This window comes from Panulirus ornatus, chromosome 16 (genome assembly GCF_036320965.1).
Source record: "Panulirus ornatus isolate Po-2019 chromosome 16, ASM3632096v1, whole genome shotgun sequence".
Lineage (NCBI taxonomy): Eukaryota > Metazoa > Arthropoda > Malacostraca > Decapoda > Palinuridae > Panulirus > Panulirus ornatus.
The window spans coordinates 42,451,657-42,471,964 of record NC_092239.1 but is presented as its reverse complement, the minus strand read 5'-3'; the positions used below and the strand labels follow the sequence as shown (position 1 = coordinate 42,471,964).

Here is a 20,308-nt window from a genome sequence, read left to right as displayed (position 1 = left end):
CAATGCGGCCCATTATGCTATATTAGGGTAAGAGAGATGTGTGGTAATAAAAAGAGTGTGGTTGAGAGAGGAGAGAGTATTTTGAAATGGTTTGGTCACATGGAGAGAATGAGTGAGGAAAGATTGAAAAAGAGGATATACGTGTCAAAGGTGGAGGGAACGAGAAGTGGGAGACCAAATTGGAGGTGGAAGGAAGGAGTGAAAAAGATTTTGAGCGATCGGGGCCTGAACATGCAGGAGGGTGAAAGGCGTGCAAGGAATAGAGTGAATTGGAACGATGTGGTTTACCGGGGTCGACGTGCTGTCAATGGATTGAAGCAGGGCATGTGAAGCGTCTGGGGTAAACCATGGAAAGTTTTGTGGGGCCTGGATGTGGAAAGGGAGCTGTGGTTTCGGTGCATTATACATGACAGCCAAAGATTGAGTGTGAACGGATGTGGCCATTGTTGTCTTTTCCTAGCGCTACCTCGCGCGCATGCGGGGGGGGAGGGGGTTGTCATTTCATGTGTGGCGGTGTGGCGACGAGATTGAATGAAGGCAGCAAGTATGAATTATGTACATGTGTATATATGTATATGTCTGTGTACGTATATATATATATGTATGCGTTGAAATGTATAGGCATGTATAAGTGCGTGTGTGGACGTGTATGTATATGCATGTGTATGTGGGTGGGTTGGGCCATTCTTTCGTCTGTTTCCTTGAGCAACCTCGCTAACAACGACAAAGTATATATATATATATATATATATATATATATATATATATATATATATATATATATATATATATACATATATATAACCAAAGACCCCTTTCCAGGAGTCCTGGTGTTACCAAGGATCTCTTTAAAGACAATCCCACACCCCAAGGTTGCGCTACATGCATCAGCAGCGAAATGTGGACTCCTTTGGATTAAGAACTTCAACGAGACTGTAATCCCAGTATTGTGAATTCATTCGCGGTGTAACTTCACGCAAGAGTTCAGTCACACACACACGTACTATATATATATATATATATATATATATATATATATATATATATATATATATATATATATATATATATAAGTGTCTGCCGGCAAGCAGACGCAATCTGACGGCAGCCAGCGACTGGCACGAGCAATATACAGGCGGAGCCAACCATGGCTGGCGACACCCTGGCTCTGTGAGATAGGCTATCTTCCTCACTATGGCTGCCAACCTTTACATAACTAGGGGACACTTCTGGTGTTCATTACAGCTCCAGTAAGAACACAATTTTCGCCATACTGTTTTAAGACAGGACGCCTGGTAATATCTTTTCGTGGCACTAAAGTAATGAAGACAAGAAATCATGGGTGTTTCTCAATCCTAGTAACTGTTACTGATATTAGAATGTGTTGATTTAAATACGCTCAGATGGTCAGCTACTTAAACACATGATTATCTAAATCTGTCAAAAAATGTATGACATTAAAACATGGATTGGATGTTTACGCAAATTACATGGGAAAAATGAATCTACGTTGTCCCAATTCTTGCTCTGAATCAAATGTGACAGGGTATAACATAAAAGCATGACCCCATGGACGGCCATTCATCACCCCATGAAGGGCTCCACCCGCCACAACTCCATGATGGCTCCACTCACCACAACCCCATGATGACCGCTCCCCACAACCCCATGAAGACCACTCAGCAACCCTATGTTGCCCACACACAACCCCATGATGACTACTCAACAACCCAATAATGCCCACACACTACCCCATGATTACCACTCAACAACCCAATGATGTTTCTTTACCACAACCACATGATGGCCGCTTACCACAACCCCATGATGTTCCTTTACCACAACCCCATGATGATCCTTTACCACAACCCCATGATGATCCTTTACCACAACCCCACGATGACCATTCACCTCAACCCCATTATAACCACTAACTACAGCCCCTTGATGATCCCTCATCACAACCCCATGATTGCCACACTTCAATACCAGGATGACCACTCTCTACGTCCCCATGGTGATCATTTGACCACAACCCCATGATCAATCGCTACAACTCTTATGATGACTTTACCAAAACCCAAATATTATGTCATCAACTCCATGATGACCACAGACCACAACCCCATGATGATTCGCTACAACACTATGATTACTGTATGAAAACCCCATGACGATCAATTACCACGATCCAATGATGACTAGCTGCTACAGCCCTTTTGCTAACCCATCATCACAACCCCCATGATGATCCCTCACCATAACTCCATGACCACTCACTACAACCCTAGCCATACATCTTGCCCTAACTCTGCACCAACTTCTCATTCCCGACTTTAGCCTAACGATGGTTTGGCCTGCGGGACCTTACCTTGCCATACAACATATATCCCTGACCTTAACCTGCATATACCCATACCTACTGCCATAGGTTGTGCGGGAACAAAGCTGTCGTTTTGCTCCTTAGCTTAGTCGTTGGCATATTTGTATTGTTTGATTATAGTGCTAATTCAGAGTCCCCATCACCGAGAACATGCTCCAGCCTCCCCTCCCAAAGTATGCTCCTGCCTCCCCTCCCAAAGTATGCTCCTGCCTCCCCTCCCAAAGTATGCTCCTGCCTCCCCTCCCAAAGTATGCTCCTGCCTCCCCTCCCAAAGTATGCTCCTGCCTCCCCTCCCAAAGTATGCTCCTGCCTCCCCTCCCAAAGTATGCTCCTGCCTCCCCTCCCAAAGTATGCTCCTGCCTCCCCTCCCAAAGTATGCTCCTGCCTCCCCTCCCAAAGTATGCTCCTGCCTCCCCTCCCACAGCATGCTCCAGCCTCCCTTCCCACAGCATGCTCCAGCCTCCTCTCCCCTAACATACTCCAGCCTCCCCTCCCATAACATGCTCCAGCCTCCTCTCCCCTAACATACTCCAGCCTCCCCTCCCATAACATGCTCCAGCCTCCTCTCCCCTAACATACTCCAGCCTCCCCTCCCATAACATGCTCCAGCCTCCCCTCCCATAACATGCTCCAGCCTCCTCTCCCCTAACATACTCCAGCCTCCCCTCCCAAAGTATGCTCCTGCCTCCCCTCCCAAAGTATGCTCCTGCCTCCCCTCCCAAAGTATGCTCCTGCCTCCCCTCCCAAAGTATGCTCCTGCCTCCCCTCCCAAAGTATGCTCCTGCCTCCCCTCCCACAGCATGCTCCAGCCTCCCCTCCCACAGCATGCTCCAGCCTCCTCTCCCCTAACATACTCCAGCCTCCCCTCCCATAACATGCTCCAGCCTCCCTTCCCACAGCATGCTCCAGCCTCCCTTCCCACAGCATGCTCCAGCCTCCCCTCCCACAGCATGCTCCAGCCTCCCCTCCCATAACATGCTCCAGCCTCCTCTCCCCTAACATACTCCAGCCTCCCCTCCCATAACATGCTCCAGCCTCCTCTCCCCTAACATACTCCAGCCTCCCCTCCCATAACATGCTCCAGCCTCCTCTCCCCTAACATACTCCAGCCTCCCCTCCCACAGCATGCTCCAGCCTCCCCTCCCACAGCATGCTCCAGCCTCCCCTCCCACAGCATGCTCCAGCCTCCCCTCCCATAACATGCTCCAGCCTCCCCTCCCAAAGTATGCTCCTGCCTCCCCTCCCAAAGTATGCTCCTGCCTCCCCTCCCAAAGTATGCTCCTGCCTCCCCTCCCACAGCATGCTCCAGCCTCCCCTCCCATAACATGCTCCAGCCTCCCTTCCCACAGCATGCTCCAGCCTCCCTTCCCACAGCATGCTCCAGCCTCCCCTCCCACAGCATGCTCCAGCCTCCTCTCCCCTAACATACTCCAGCCTCCCCTCCCATAACATGCTCCAGCCTCCTCTCCCCTAACATACTCCAGCCTCCCCTCCCATAACATGCTCCAGCCTCCCCTCCCATAACATGCTCCAGCCTCCCCTCCCATAACATGCTCCAGCCTCCCCTCCCACAGCATGCTCCAGCCTCCCCTCCCACAGCATGCTCCAGCCTCCCCTCCCAAAGTATGCTCCTGCCTCCCCTCCCAAAGTATGCTCCTGCCTCCCCTCCCAAAGTATGCTCCTGCCTCCCCTCCCAAAGTATGCTCCTGCCTCCCCTCCCAAAGTATGCTCCTGCCTCCCCTCCCAAAGTATGCTCCTGCCTCCCCTCCCACAGCATGCTCCAGCCTCCCCTCCCATAACATGCTCCAGCCTCCCCTCCCACAGCATGCTCCAGCCTCCCCTCCCACAGCATGCTCCAGCCTCCCCTCCCACAGCATGCTCCAGCCTCCCCTCCCATAACATGCTCCAGCCTCCCCTCCCACAGCATGCTCCAGCCTCCTCTCCCCTAACATACTCCAGCCTCCCCTCCCACAGCATGCTCCAGCCTCCCCTCCCACAGCATGCTCCAGCCTCCCCTCCCATAACATGCTCCAGCCTCCTCTCCCCTAACATACTCCAGCCTCCCCTCCCACAGCATGCTCCAGCCTCCTCTCCCCTAACATACTCCAGCCTCCCCTCCCATAACATGCTCCAGCCTCCCCTAAACCATGCTCCGCCACCTGTAACATGCTTCATCTCCCACTTTCCATCCCCCTACAACATGCTCCAGTACTCCAGAAAATACTTTATGACCTACATGCTCCATCCCTAACTGTATGCTCTACCCTACAAAAATTACTTTAGCTTGCCACAACATGCTCCCATTCCTAAAACAATGCCTCATCCTTGTACAGCTATCCAAAACCAACAAAATGCTCCAGTTCCTGGCCCCACGAAATGCTCTAGCTTCCCCACCCTCCAAACATGTTCCACTCGACAAAATGCTCCATATCCCATCCCATTACATGCCCCAATCCCACACAACAAGCCCCATCACCGAGAACATGCTCCAGCCTCCTCTCCCCTAACATACTCCAGCCTCCCCTCCCATAACATGCTCCAGCCTCCCTTCCCACAGCATGCTCCAGCCTCCCCTCCCACAGCATGCTCCAGCCTCCTCTCCCCTAACATACTCCAGCCTCCCCTCCCACAGCATGCTCCAGCCTCCCCTCCCATAACATGCTCCAGCCTCCCCTCCCATAACATGCTCCAGCCTCCCCTCCCATAACATGCTCCAGCCTCCTCTCCCCTAACATACTCCAGCCTCCCCTCCCATAACATGCTCCAGCCTCCCTTCCCACAGCATGCTCCAGCCTCCCTTCCCACAGCATGCTCCAGCCTCCTCTCCCCTAACATACTCCAGCCTCCCCTCCCATAACATGCTCCAGCCTCCTCTCCCCTAACATACTCCAGCCTCCCCTCCCAAAGTATGCTCCTGCCTCCCCTCCCAAAGTATGCTCCTGCCTCCCCTCCCAAAGTATGCTCCTGCCTCCCCTCCCAAAGTATGCTCCTGCCTCCCCTCCCAAAGTATGCTCCTGCCTCCCCTCCCAAAGTATGCTCCTGCCTCCCCTCCCAAAGTATGCTCCTGCCTCCCCTCCCACAGCATGCTCCAGCCTCCCCTCCCACAGCATGCTCCAGCCTCCTCTCCCCTAACATACTCCAGCCTCCCCTCCCATAACATGCTCCAGCCTCCTCTCCCCTAACATACTCCAGCCTCCCCTCCCATAACATGCTCCAGCCTCCTCTCCCCTAACATACTCCAGCCTCCCCTCCCACAGCATGCTCCAGCCTCCCTTCCCACAGCATGCTCCAGCCTCCCTTCCCACAGCATGCTCCAGCCTCCTCTCCCCTAACATACTCCAGCCTCCCCTCCCATAACATGCTCCAGCCTCCCCTCCCATAACATGCTCCAGCCTCCCTTCCCACAGCATGCTCCAGCCTCCCCTCCCATAACATGCTCCAGCCTCCTCTCCCCTAACATACTCCAGCCTCCCCTCCCATAACATGCTCCAGCCTCCTCTCCCCTAACATACTCCAGCCTCCCCTCCCACAGCATGCTCCAGCCTCCCCTCCCACAGCATGCTCCAGCCTCCCCTAAACCATGCTCCGCCACCTGTAACATGCTTCATCTCCCACTTTCCATCCCCCTACAACATGCTCCAGTACTCCAGAAAATACTTTATGACCTACATGCTCCATCCCTAACTGTATGCTCTACCCTACAAAAATTACTTTAGCTTGCCACAACATGCTCCCATTCCTAAAACAATGCCTCATCCTTGTACAGCTATCCAAAACCAACAAAATGCTCCAGTTCCTGGCCCCACGAAATGCTCTAGCTTCCCCACCCTCCAAACATGTTCCACTCGACAAAATGCTCCATATCCCATCCCATTACATGCCCCAATCCCACACAACAAGCCCCATCACCGAGAACATGCTCCAGCCTCCCCTCCCATAACATGCTCCAGCCTCCCCTCCCACAGCATGCTCCAGCCTCCTCTCCCCTAACATACTCCAGCCTCCCCTCCCACAGCATGCTCCAGCCTCCCCTCCCACAGCATGCTCCAGCCTCCCTTCCCACAGCATGCTCCAGCCTCCCCTCCCACAGCATGCTCCAGCCTCCTCTCCCCTAACATACTCCTGCCTCCCCATAGTATGCTCCTGCCTCCCATCCCAAAGTATGCTCCTGCCTCCCCTCCCAAAGTATGCTCCTGCCTCCCCTCCCAAAGTATGCTCCTGCCTCCCCTCCCAAAGTATGCTCCTGCCTCCCCTCCCACAGCATGCTCCAGCCTCCCCTCCCACAGCATGCTCCAGCCTCCTTTCCCACAGCATGCTCCAGCCTCCTCTCCCCTAACATGCTCCAGCCTCCTCTCCCCTAACATATTCCAGCCTCCCCTCCCACAGCATGCTCCAGCCTCCCCTCCCATAACATGCTCCAGCCTCCCTTCCCACAGCATGCTCCAGCCTCCTCTCCCCTAACATACTCCAGCCTCCCCTCCCACAGCATGCTCCAGCCTCCCCTCCCACAGCATGCTCCAGCCTCCCCTCCCACAGCATGCTCCAGCCTCCCTTCCCACAGCATGCTCCAGCCTCCCCTAAACCATGCTCCGCCACCTGTAACATGCTTCATCTCCCACTTTCCATCCCCCTACAACATGCTCCAGTACTCCAGAAAATACTTTATGACCTACATGCTCCATCCCTAACTGTATGCTCTACCCTACAAAAATTACTTTAGCTTGCCACAACATGCTCCCATTCCTAAAACAATGCCTCATCCTTGTACAGCTATCCAAAACCAACAAAATGCTCCAGTTCCTGGCCCCACGAAATGCTCTAGCTTCCCCACCCTCCAAACATGTTCCACTCGACAAAATGCTCCATATCCCATCCCATTACATGCCCCAATCCCACACAACAAGCCCCATCACCGAGAACATGCTCCAGCCTCCTCTCCCCTAACATACTCCAGCCTCCCCTCCCACAGCATGCTCCAGCCTCCCTTCCCACAGCATGCTCCAGCCTCCTCTCCCCTAACATACTCCAGCCTCCCCTCCCAAAGTATGCTCCTGCCTCCCCTCCCAAAGTATGCTCCTGCCTCCCCTCCCACAGCATGCTCCAGCCTCCTCTCCCCTAACATACTCCAGCCTCCCCTCCCACAGCATGCTCCAGCCTCCTCTCCCCTAACATACTCCAGCCTCCCCTCCCACAGCATGCTCCAGCCTCCCTTCCCACAGCATGCTCCAGCCTCCCCTCCCAAAGTATGCTCCTGCCTCCCCTCCCAAAGTATGCTCCTGCCTCCCCTCCCAAAGTATGCTCCTGCCTCCCCTCCCAAAGTATGCTCCTGCCTCCCCTCCCAAAGTATGCTCCTGCCTCCCCTCCCAAAGTATGCTCCTGCCTCCCCTCCCAAAGTATGCTCCTGCCTCCCCTCCCAAAGTATGCTCCTGCCTCCCCTCCCAAAGTATGCTCCTGCCTCCCCTCCCAAAGTATGCTCCTGCCTCCCCTCCCAAAGTATGCTCCTGCCTCCCCTCCCAAAGTATGCTCCTGCCTCCCCTCCCAAAGTATGCTCCTGCCTCCCCTCCCAAAGTATGCTCCTGCCTCCCCTCCCAAAGTATGCTCCTGCCTCCCCTCCCAAAGTATGCTCCTGCCTCCCCTCCCAAAGTATGCTCCTGCCTCCCCTCCCAAAGTATGCTCCTGCCTCCCCTCCCAAAGTATGCTCCTGCCTCCCCTCCCAAAGTATGCTCCTGCCTCCCCTCCCAAAGTATGCTCCTGCCTCCCCTCCCAAAGTATGCTCCTGCCTCCCCTCCCAAAGTATGCTCCTGCCTCCCCTCCCAAAGTATGCTCCTGCCTCCCCTCCCAAAGTATGCTCCTGCCTCCCCTCCCATAGTATGCTCCTGCCTCCCCTCCCAAAGTATGCTCCTGCCTCCCCTCCCAAAGTATGCTCCTGCCTCCCCTCCCAAAGTATGCTCCTGCCTCCCCTCCCACAGCATGCTCCAGCCTCCCCTCCCACAGCATGCTCCAGCCTCCCCTCCCACAGCATGCTCCAGCCTCCTCTCCCCTAACATGCTCCAGCCTCCCCTCCCATAGCATGCTCCTGCCTCCCTTCCCACAGCATGCTCCAGCCTCCTCTCCCCTAACATACTCCAGCCTCCCCTCCCATAACATGCTCCAGCCTCCCTTCCCACAGCATGCTCCAGCCTCCTTTCCCACAGCATGCTCCAGCCTCCTCTCCCCTAACATGCTCCAGCCTCCTCTCCCCTAACATACTCCAGCCTCCCCTCCCATAACATGCTCCAGCCTCCCCTCCCATAACATGCTCCAGCCTCCTCTCCCCTAACATACTCCAGCCTCCCCTCCCATAACATGCTCCAGCCTCCGTTCACACATCATGCTCTAGTTTCCCCAGACATGCTCCCGCTTCTCCAATACATGTTTCAGTCTCCCTACGATAGGCTCTCGTCTACCCTACAGTATGTTCTAGCCTTCCTCCCCATATGCTCCTACCACTTTACCTACAACATGCTCCACCCTGGATAACATGCTCTGGCTCCCACCCCAGAAGGATGCTCATGCCCCCTACAAAATGCTCCAGCCCCCCTTAACATACCACAGGCACCCACATCTTACTGCCTCCCCTAAAACATGCTCCACGTCCCACAGGCTGAAGCCCTCCATAACATGCTCCACCACCCATAACATACCCCATAACTGCAACATATTCTTGCCCCCTAAAACATGCTCCAGTACTCCAGAAAATACTTTATGACCTACATGCTCCATCCCTAACTGTATGCTCTACCCTACAAAAATTACTTTAGCTTGCCACAACATGCTCCCATTCCTAAAACATGCCTCATCCTTGTACAGCTATCCAAAACCAACAAAATGCTCCAGTTCCTGGCCCCACGAAATGCTCTAGCTTCCCCACCCTCCAAACATGTTCCACTCGACAAAATGCTCCATATCCCATCCCATTACATGCCCCAATCCCACACAACAAGCCCCATCACCGAGAACATGCTCCAGCCTCCCCTAAACCATGCTCCGCCACCTGTAACATGCTTCATCTCCCACTTTCCATCCCCCTACAACATGCTCAAGCCCCTACACCATGCTCCACTTACTACACCATGTTCCACCCCCACACCATGCTACAACCCCGAACACTATGCTCCACCCCTACACCATGTTCCACCCCCAACACCATGCTCCATCCACTACACCATGCTCCACCCCTACACCATGCTCCACCCCTACACCATGCTCCACCCCTACACCATGCTCCACCCCTACACCATGCTCCACCCCTTACACCATGCTCCACCCCTTACACTATGCTCCACCCCTACACTATGCTCCACCCCCATACCATGCTCCCCTCCCTACACCATGCTCCAACACCCCCATATTAAGCTCCTCCCCATACACCATGCTCCACACCCTACACCATGCTCCTCCCCTACACCATGCTCCCAACTCACCTGCGTGTGGCCGTCCCTGGAGGCGTACTTCTCACACTTCTCCACCTCGCCCACGCTCCGCAGGACACGCTCCAGTTCCTCCTGACGCGCGTGCACCGGCACCCCGCTCACACGCACGCGCGTCTCCAACCTGTCACGGGCGGGGGGAGAGAGAGGTCAGTCACCCGTGGCTGTACACCCCTCACCTGCCCACCCGACCTCACAACACAAGACACCTTTAGACAGACGGACAAGACAGAGATAGACGGACAGACATACACAGGATGATGTTTGGCTACGCGAGGAGGTGAATGGCTCCAGTTCAAGTGTGGAAGAGAGTGGAAGAGACTAAAGCCTCAACACCAGTGAGATGGAATAGGGCGAAAAGGTATCGAAGAACAATGAAATATCGTGAAAAGACAAACACAATATTAAAGGGTTTGGACCCCCATACAAGACTCGTGTGTCCAGATGAAATTTCTCTTCGTGCTGAAGATGTGTGTAGATATACTTGACAGACCACTTGGTATGTTCCAGACGTCGCTGGGAAATGGTAATGCGCCAAGGGAGTGGAGGAGAGCAAATATCATACATATTCATAAGAAAGGTGACCGGGAGGAGGCACTGAAATACAGACTAGTCTCCCTAACGAGTGTGATCTGTAAGCTACTGGAAAGAAAAAAAAAGATGATCAGAATGCAAATGAATACCTTTGTGCAGGGGAGTGAGAACTGGACGTCTGGAGTGCCAGAAAGCATGTGAAACTACCACATAAGAGGCTGGTGAAGAAGGTGGATCTTCAGGCAGGAACACGGGGAACACTCCTTCAGTGGATAGATTATCTTAGTGGTAGAGATTAAACGACGCATGTCATGTGGACGCCTTTTCCAGGTGGGCTGAGGTTACTAGTGGCGTGCATCAGGGCTGCGTCCTGGGACCACTGCTCTTCTTAATCTATGTGGGTTGGACTCCAACCTGAATATGTTTGCCAATGCCGCCAAAGTGATGAGAGCGGTACAGAGCGAGGAGGACTGCATCATCATCATCTTGCAGGAGGAACACGACCACCTCGAAAAGTTGGTCTGATACATGAGGCAATTCAACCCGAGTACACATAAAGGAATGGGGATGGGATGCAGTAAAATAAAGCATCAATCTCTAGCAGGAAATAAGCTGTATGAATCTATATGTGAGAGGGACCGGAAGTTGACATCCTCCCTATCTGTCGCCAGAGTCCCACGTGAAGAGAATCTTAAAGGGGACAAACTGTCTACGGGTAAATATTAGAACAACATTCGAGAATAATGATAGAGAAATATTCAGCAAGCTGTTGACGTCCTACATTAGGTCAAAAGTAAAATATACTTCTTAAGTTTGGTAACCACATATAAAGAAGCATAAAAGAACGAGTAGAGAAGGTCCAGAGGAGGGCAGCACAGATGGTATAGTAATGACAAAACACAGAGTTACAGGGGAAATTAGAGGCCTTAAATTTGCCCATCATGCAAGAGAGAAGATCGCAGGGTGAATTTGATAAACCAACCAGATAACGTAGATAATAAACATTTCTTCTAAATGTGTAGAAAGAGAACAATCAGAAGACATAACATGAAATCAAGCAAGAAACTTCCAGAAAAAAATGTAAACAAGTTATTTTACAGTACAATACATGTGCAGAAATGGAACAGACTGAAGGTAAAAAATAATGATTGTGCACAAAATACAGAAACTTATGAAGTATGACCGTGTTGAGGGAGGGTTCATGGGATGGGGCCCTACTTGCGTAGAACTCCCGCCCCGTACAGTACAGTACAAATAAGTAATTACTCATGCACAAACACACACGGTAAACAGATGCCTAGCTGTGTGAATAAGTGAGTGAATGAGTGTGTGTGTGTGTGTGTGTGTGTGTGTGTGTGTGTGTGTGTGTGTGTGTGTGTGTGCGCACAAGTAGGAGTAAAAATGTTAAAAGACGGGGCAACTCGAGCTTAAAACTTGTCCCCCGTTAGGTACAAATACATTCACATCTTAGGCTGGGGTGTGCGTGCGAACACGGGGATAAAGACATGATACACACATATAGGGCTGAGAGACACAGGGGCAACACCAGTGTCAAACTTGCTCCGCGTGACACACACACAGTAAGAACCCACTCGGGCAGAGCGGGTGTAATGCTATACAGTTATCTATGTACACAAAACAATAAGAAGATTGTCTTACGTGGGATCATACATCAGTATTCAATACACACGGATTATTAACTTTATAGATCTCGAAACAAAAAAAGACGCGGGCAAAAATAATAGAGAGCAGAAATCTCTTCATAAACACGTACTTTACTATCACACGTGTGCAGGTGTCGCGGAGGCTGGCATCAGCTACAAGTGTCGTGGACCAAGGCACCAGCAGCATGATACTGGACCAAGGCACCAGCAGCATGATACTGGACCAAGGCACCAGCAGCATGATACTGGACCAAGGCACCAGCAGCATGATACTGGACCAAGGCACCAGCAGCATGATACTGGACCAAGGCACCAGCAGCATGATACTGGACCAAGGCACCAGCAGCATGATACTGGACCAAGGCACCAGCAGCATGATACTGGACCAAGGCACCAGCAGCATGATACTGGACCACGGCACCAGCAGCATGATACTGGACCAAGGCACCAGCAGCATGATACTGGACCAAGGCACCAGCAGCATGATACTGGACCAAGGCACCAGCAGCATGATACTGGCCCAAGGCACCAGCAGCATGATACTGGACCAAGGCACCAGCAGCATGATACTGGACCAAGGCACCAGCAGCATGATACTGGACCAAGGCACCAGCAGCATGATACTGGACCAAGGCACCAGCAGCATGATACTGGACCAAGGCACCAGCAGCATGATACTGGACCAAGGCACCAGCAGCATGATGCTGGACCAAGGCACCAGCAGCATGATACTGGACCAAGGCACCAGCAGCATGATACTGGACCATGGCACCAGCAGCATGATACTGGACCAAGGCACCAGCAGCATGATACTGGACCAAGGCACCAGCAGCATGATACTGGACCAAGGCACCAGCAGCATGATACTGGACCAAGGCACCAGCAGCATGATACTGGACCAAGGCACCAGCAGCATGATACTGGACCAAGGCACCAGAAGCACGATAATGGACCAAGGCACCAGCAGCATGATAATGGACCAAGGCACCAGCAGCATGATACTGGACCAAGGCACCAGCAGCATGATACTGGACCAAGGCACCAGCAGCATGATACTGGACCAAGGCACCAGCAGCATGATAATGGACCAAGGCACCAGCAGCATGATACTGGACCAAGGCACCAGCAGCATGATACTGGACCAAGGCACCAGCAGCATGATACTGGACCAAGGCACCAGCAACATGATACTGGACCAAGGCACCAGCAGCATGATACTGGACCAAGGCACCAGCAGCATGATACTAAACCAAGGCACCAGCAGCATGATACTAAACCAAGGCACCAGCAGCATGATACTAAACCAAGGCACCAGCAGCATGATACTGGACCAAGGCACCAGCAGCATGATACTGGACCAAGGCACCAGCAGCATGATACTGGACCAAGGCACCAGCAGCATGATACTGGACTAAGGCACCAGCAGCATGATACTGGACCAAGGCACCAGCAGCATGATACTGGACCAAGGCACCAGCAGCATGATACTGGCCCAAGGCACCAGCAGCATGATACTGGACCAAGGCACCAGCAGCATGATACTGGACTAAGGCACCAGCAGCATGATACTGGACCAAGGCACCAGCAGCATGATACTGGACCAAGGCACCAGCAGCATGATACTGGACTAAGGCACCAGCAGCATGATACTGGACCAAGGCACCAGCAGCATGATACTGGACCAAGGCACCAGCAGCATGATACTGGCCCAAGGCACCAGCAGCATGATACTGGACCAAGGCACCAGCAGCATGATACTGGACTAAGGCACCAGCAGCATGATACTGGACCAAGGCACCAGCAGCATGATACTGGACCAAGGCACCAGCAGCATGATACTGGACTAAGGCACCAGCATCATGATACTGGACCAAGGCACCAGCAGCATGATACTGGACCAAGGCACCAGCAGCATGATACTGGACTAAGGCACCAGCAGCATGATACTGGACCAAGGCACCAGCAGCATGATACTGGACTAAGGCACCAGCATCATGATACTGGACCAAGGCACCAGCAGCATGATACTGGACCAAGGCACCAGCTCGGCTTCATCAAACGATGGTCGTGTTGGCCACTGGGACGCGACAAAAACCGCTACTGACGTAAGTGCTGAGGCGACTGTAATCACACCAAGACAACGTGTCATTACCTTCACCCGGGCAAAAACTGCCATTGATGCCAACAACCGTATAGCAGGGGGAAACCTGGGAGGGAGGGTAGCGTCCGTCCTGCTCCTGCCCAATCCCTCCCCTAACACCCGCACCCCACCGAAACCCCCTTCCCCAGTGGCTATGCTCCTCTGGTGCCCTCCCTCACTCCTACCACACACACAGGAAGGACCGAAAACGATACAGCAGCCTTCAAGAAATCGAGGAAAATAATCACAGTTTGTGTACTGTGAGGTGACCTAGTCTGCCAGCCTGACTCATCGCCCGCCTCTCTCTCTCTCTCTCTCTCTCTCTCTCTCTCTCTCTCTCTCTCTCTCTCTCTCTCTCTCTCACCTCGATGCTGGGTTCCGGTCATGGCCAACAGATCCCCCTAATGATGCCAGTGTCCTGCCGATTATCATACCTGTCAGCCTGATGTTTCTATAACAATGATTTCCACATATGAACGCTGACGCCTCGAGTTCTCCCTCTTACGGGGCAGAGAGCACCCACGTACCAGCGGAGGGGGAAACTGCCTTTAAGGAGAGGAAGATATTATCCAATCAAGTGGATACAACCGAAATTATATGTGACTGGTCTGCCTACCGCCAGTATGTCATCTGCCACACACACACACACACACACACACACACACACACACACACTGGTCCTGCATAAGGGAAGATACGAGACAGGAAGGAGTGGGAGGTCACGGAGCAGAGCACCTCCCACGGCAACAGAACATCGAGAGTTCCACACGAGCATGCAGGACGCCCCTCATGTCAAAGACCAGTTCATAAAAGAGACGCTTCGGGCACGACGGTTCGAACCTTTCGAGCAAAACCATACGATCCTTTGAGCACGATGGTTCGAACCCTACTAGAGAGACTACACGCTCCTTTAAGCACGACGGTTCGAGCCTTCCGAGCAAAACCATACGATCCTTTGAGCACGATGGTTCGAACCCTACTAGAAAGACTACACACTCCTTTAAGCACAACAGTTCGAACCCTCCTAACAAGAGTATACGATCTTTTAGGCACGACGGTTCGAACCCTACTAGCAAGACTACACGCTCCTTTAAGCACGACGGTTCGAACCCTCCAAACAAGAGTACATGATCCTTTAAGTACGACGGGTCGAACCCTCAAGCAAAACCATGCGATCCTTTGTGCGCTACGGCTCGAACCCTCCGAGCACGACGTTAAGACTCCCTGGGTACGATGGTCTGTGCCTCTGACCTCCTCGTCAAGGGCCGGCCCCAACATCCCTAAGGGTCGTACCCTCGCGCCCATGGGTCGTGCTGTCGTGCTTAAGTGGGTTGACCTTCCATACCACCCACCCGACAGTGAAGCCTGGACATCCGGGAAGTAACCTGACCTTTCACTTTCAGTTTCAGACTCCCGTCCTGGTCAACGCCATCTCCCTCCACCATCACACCAACGTCAGAAAAATACCCCGAGCTTCAAGGTAACTCTTTACCCGTCCATCAAAAGCCATTCAACTAGAATACATTAAGAGCAATTTTACCTTTTTGTAACCCAGGAATGCCACATCACCAGAGTTCACTGGCTGGCCTAGAGGGTAAGGTAGAATTTTTTTTTTTGCGAAATATCATATAAATATTCTTTTTCTGTTCGTAACACTGGATGCATCCATCACTGTCAGCCGCTCCTCTTGTTATTACATTCAAACCTCGACATATTGTACCACTCTCAAGTACCTGACGTTTCCATGTAACATTCCAAACTCTTGAGATCTGTAAATCAAACTAACACGATTTACATTTTACTGTCACATACAAGTCGTAAATATGTTATCAGTATCTGTTCTCTGTTTTACACTGGTGACGTGACTATGTCGGGTCGACCTGACCACAACTGAAGGTCCCACGTCTCACTAGCCATCTTACCTTAACCTCTGGAGGAGCAGGATGGTGCGACCCCTGGGTATGATAGCCCGGCCTTTAACCTGACCATCAAGGGTTAGGTCATCACCCCCTGAGGATCTTAATGTCCTGCTCAAGGGTCGGACCGTCGTCCTCAAGGGGGTAAAATACGGCGCCTTTGGGCAGCGGGGCGTCTTCGTACGAGATAACTTTATTCTAACTTTTTTCATGCACGAGCGTTGGGAGGGGGGGGGGGGGGGTTGTAATCCCTCTAGGGGAGGGTTGCGACGTGTCGCCACCTGGCAGTGATGACGTGATCAGCCACTCATCCGACCCCTCTTATGTCCAGCCTGGCCACTGCGTCACCCAGGTCCTTGATCCAACAGCTCACGTCGAAAATGATCTCCCTGATGTAGTGTTCTTAAGCAGCGGACGACTGCTTCGCAATGTTCCGTGTGGTGGTCGCCACACATCGTGGTGCCTCGTGTGGTGGTCGCCACACATCGTGGTGCCTCGTGTGGTGGTCGCCACACATCGTGGTGCCTCGTGTGGTGGTCGCCACACATCGTGGTGCCTCGTGTGGTGGTCGCCACACATCGTGGTGCCTCGTGTGGTGGTCGCCACACATCGTGGTGCCTCGTGTGGTGGTCGCCACAGGATACAAATCTAGCAGGCTACAGGGTAGTACTACATAAAGCCACCTTATCTTAAGCTCGACAAACACCCAGCATGACCCTACTTCTCTGGGCGAAGAACTTCACCAATTGGCACCGGTTTTTAAGATCTAAACTATCAATGCTCCATTTGCAGGGAACACTTCCGAGCGCCCATGTGACTGGTTAAACTATTATTGGCTGCAAACTACCTATTCATTGCAGGAAGGATGGCGAGAGGAAATTTATTTTCTAAAGGCTCTAGGGTTTTTCTTCATACTGCTACCTGCACTTGACTTTTGCAATAGTCACACGATTTGATCAACCGATTATTGACGTACACAACGGTTGAGACGAGGCTGCTCTTGTGGCGGTCTGTGCGAGCTCGGATGGACTCGATGTGGTTGTGGTGGTTGGTGCCGAGGGATCGCTCATGTCAGGAGGCAAGAACGGTGCGGTAGTTTCTTCCCGAACTGTCAGATAAGTTCAGGTGATGGTTAGAGAGAACCGGTTTTCGTCCGTGTTTGTTTGGCTTCTCAATACAACAACAACAACAGAGGCCAAACAAAAATAAAGATCCAAATTTTTCAGATTCGGAAAGACTCCCGGGAGAAATGCCAGAGAAGGAAATGATTCTGGCTTCCCTCTACGTGTAGGAAATGAAAGCATTCTACCAGGCTCAGGCGAGCAGAGTATATGAGCCCCTAAGACAATTCAGAAACGATACGTCACAACCTTCACCTACGCCAAGATACAGGCACTTGGTTAAAGGAAGTCTGTTAGGTCCTTCGTAATTACACTTTTGAGAATTCTGATTGACAACACAATGTTTCCAACAGCTTCTTTACAGAGAGCAAGTTTGGCTAAAGCATCAGCATTCATCATGCTCCAGTAGGCTATAATGAAAGGAAATCTACAATTTGATTGGAATCCATAAACTAATAAAGCTTGAATATCTGTCTCTGGTTTGTGTGATCAACATGTATTCGGAACAAACAAAATCCTCCCCTTTCAAGTGGATGACCGACCTAGTTAAAGGCTGTATTTGTAGCTTTCAAGGAAACTCACATTAAAGATCATGCGAACAGGGAGGTTTGGACCCCAAATTATACAGAAGTGACAGGACTGGAGGAACATGTGGAGGAGCTCCTAAACTGACGTGGTGAAAGTTTTAGTTGTCAAGTCTGAAAACAAAAACATCATCATTGCACGAATCTATTTGCCACCAGACGCAAAACCAAGGCATTTTACATACATCAGAAACACAAAAACTTGCTTTGACCTCTTTGGATACTTCATTCTACCACACATATAACTGAAAGAACACAGTTGCTAAAAATCCCATCGTAAGCAGCCCGGATGAAGGACCAGACGGGGAAGACATACCCAAATTGGGAAATAATGAAAGCTCTATAGATCTTTTTTAGTTTAGAGAGACTATTGATCATGAGAGCTAAAATACTTCATGATAGAATTGGCGTCGTCCCCCTTGCTAGTTTATCATCCAAAGAGATGAGGAGATAATTGATGGACGAATTGGGGGGGGGGGGGGGTTCTAGGGCCACCTGGGGTAGGGAAAAGGTTTGCAAACGATGCTGATGCTCATCACGACGGACCTGGTTTGGTTGACGGTGGTCAAAGTCTGGAGGTTGTTGAGTTTGCTCTCGAGAGCGCTCTGTTGCCAACGCTGAAACCAACTATACAGTCATCGACATACTTTTACCGAATCATCTCGACCATCACTGTATTATCTACGAGAGGTGCAAAGGTCCCATCTTCGTGCCCTGTGGGATGCCAGAAATGAGACAATGGAAGATAGGGATAACCTCCCTCAAGCTTACTGTCAGTCGATCCTCATGGGTAAATGTCTGCAAGCCATGGTATGTGACTTCCGTGCAGGCCCATGATGATGGCTGTATTCATGATCATCTTTTTTTGGAGACAAGGGCGAGTGCTTTGGCGAAGTCAACGAAGGTAAGAAGCACAGAGATCTTGAGTCTCACTAGGTGGCAATAGAGTCCAGGCACATGAAGTAGTAAATGATGGGGGTCTTCATATTATGAAACTACAAAGGGTCTTTGGAGCTAACCGTGCACAAAAACTTCCAGAGAGTGCGCCAGAGATCAGAATGATGGCAGAGAATCGGGCTTTGTGAACGACTGTGCGTTTGCCAACTTCCATGAGGAGGGAAGCAATGATAATGGGATAGATGGATTAGGTTAGCTCAGTAGATCAGTGGAGGTGGCAGAGCACTTTTTCTTTAGACTCCCTCTCAGTCTGGTGAGTTTTGGATTCCTGCACTGATTGAGGGAGTGTGAGGCTAGAAGGCTAGCCGTGTCTAGGCGGGGAAAGTCTCCGACATGTTGACGAAGTAAACGTTAAAATTAGTCGTTTTTCCGTAAAAATGGCGATTAACGCAGAAATCCCGTTTTCTCGTGTTTATATAAGGACTCCTGTACATGCTTTAAAATTTTCATCAATTTCTAATGTTCTGCTTTCTAAATATAGACAATCTGAAGGTAATAGACTATCTTAGCTTAGTAATTTCGCCGACTTTAAAGGCTAAAGCCAGAAGATTTCATTCACATGGAGTATTCACTTCTCTAACTTTCTTCGAGTCTCGAGTAGCTGGCCCAGGTAGTTAGCTGATCATTCCGGACTATGGAGAGATCTGGGTATCCTTCCTGTGTTAATAACGACCTTTAGTTTTATTTTCTCCATAGCTGAAAGTTGGAATCTCCTCTGATCACTGTCAAGTACACACCAGGAAAAACTTTAACATTGGCCCACATATTTCTAATTGTCTTCAGACATATAACCGCCAATTAGTCCTAGTAACAGCAGTGTTACTCTTTTAATATATACCATGTCGCTCGTTTTTTGAAAAAACAACACAAAACAGTAGCACATCTCTAAATAATCTTTCGACTTGTAACCCCCTGTCTCTGTAAACCTACCCTCTCTTTCCAAACAACCCATTGCTGAAACTGATGATGGGTTATCCTGCCAACAGTGGTGTTAGTCAAGTGTTCCTCCATCTCTTTTCTTTCCTGTATCAAATACCTCCCAATCAATATATCTAATCACTTTTGCTAGTAACACTACACTTTGGCTTCCTTTCTACACCAATTTTCCTCACTTGGGCGTTCATTTTTCCAGTCTTGCTTTGACTACTTCCCTTATCTGGACATTTCTTGATAAAGACAATATATAGAAATTAAGCGCTTCCAAAACTCAGTTTCCTATCATTTCTATAAAATTTCTTGACATTTCTTCTAGAAACCTTATTTTTTCAGTTCCATAATCAGTAGAGTTGGCATGAAGTTAATCTTTGATATCACTTGAAAATCCATTATTGAAATGGCTAAGATTGCTCCTAAAAGTTTATAAAATCAATTCAGATCTCGATTAGCTCTTGAAGCTGAATTGGGGAGGGGGACATGTTCTTCCTTCTCGATTGACAAAGGTCACTCAAAACAGTTCGCCTTATCAATTCGCCCTCTCTTACTCATCAAGTTGACCCCCTTTCTCTTCTTGGCAGTGGTACCTGGCTTCAATTTCCCAGAT

The 20,308-nt window shown here is 51.0% G+C and overlaps 1 protein-coding gene across 7 annotated transcripts in view; it reads right to left on the bottom strand.

Moving 5' to 3' along the window:
- Positions 1 to 20,308, bottom strand: part of Imp (IGF-II mRNA-binding protein) — a 729,352-nt gene that overhangs the window by 122,258 nt on the left and 586,786 nt on the right. For all 7 annotated transcript variants that reach the window (XM_071671623.1, XM_071671628.1, XM_071671627.1 and 4 more), the window contains one exon: positions 9,847 to 9,976. In XM_071671623.1, coding sequence (XP_071527724.1) covers positions 9,847 to 9,976 — 130 coding nt within the window. The remainder of the gene's footprint in view (positions 1 to 9,846; positions 9,977 to 20,308) is intronic.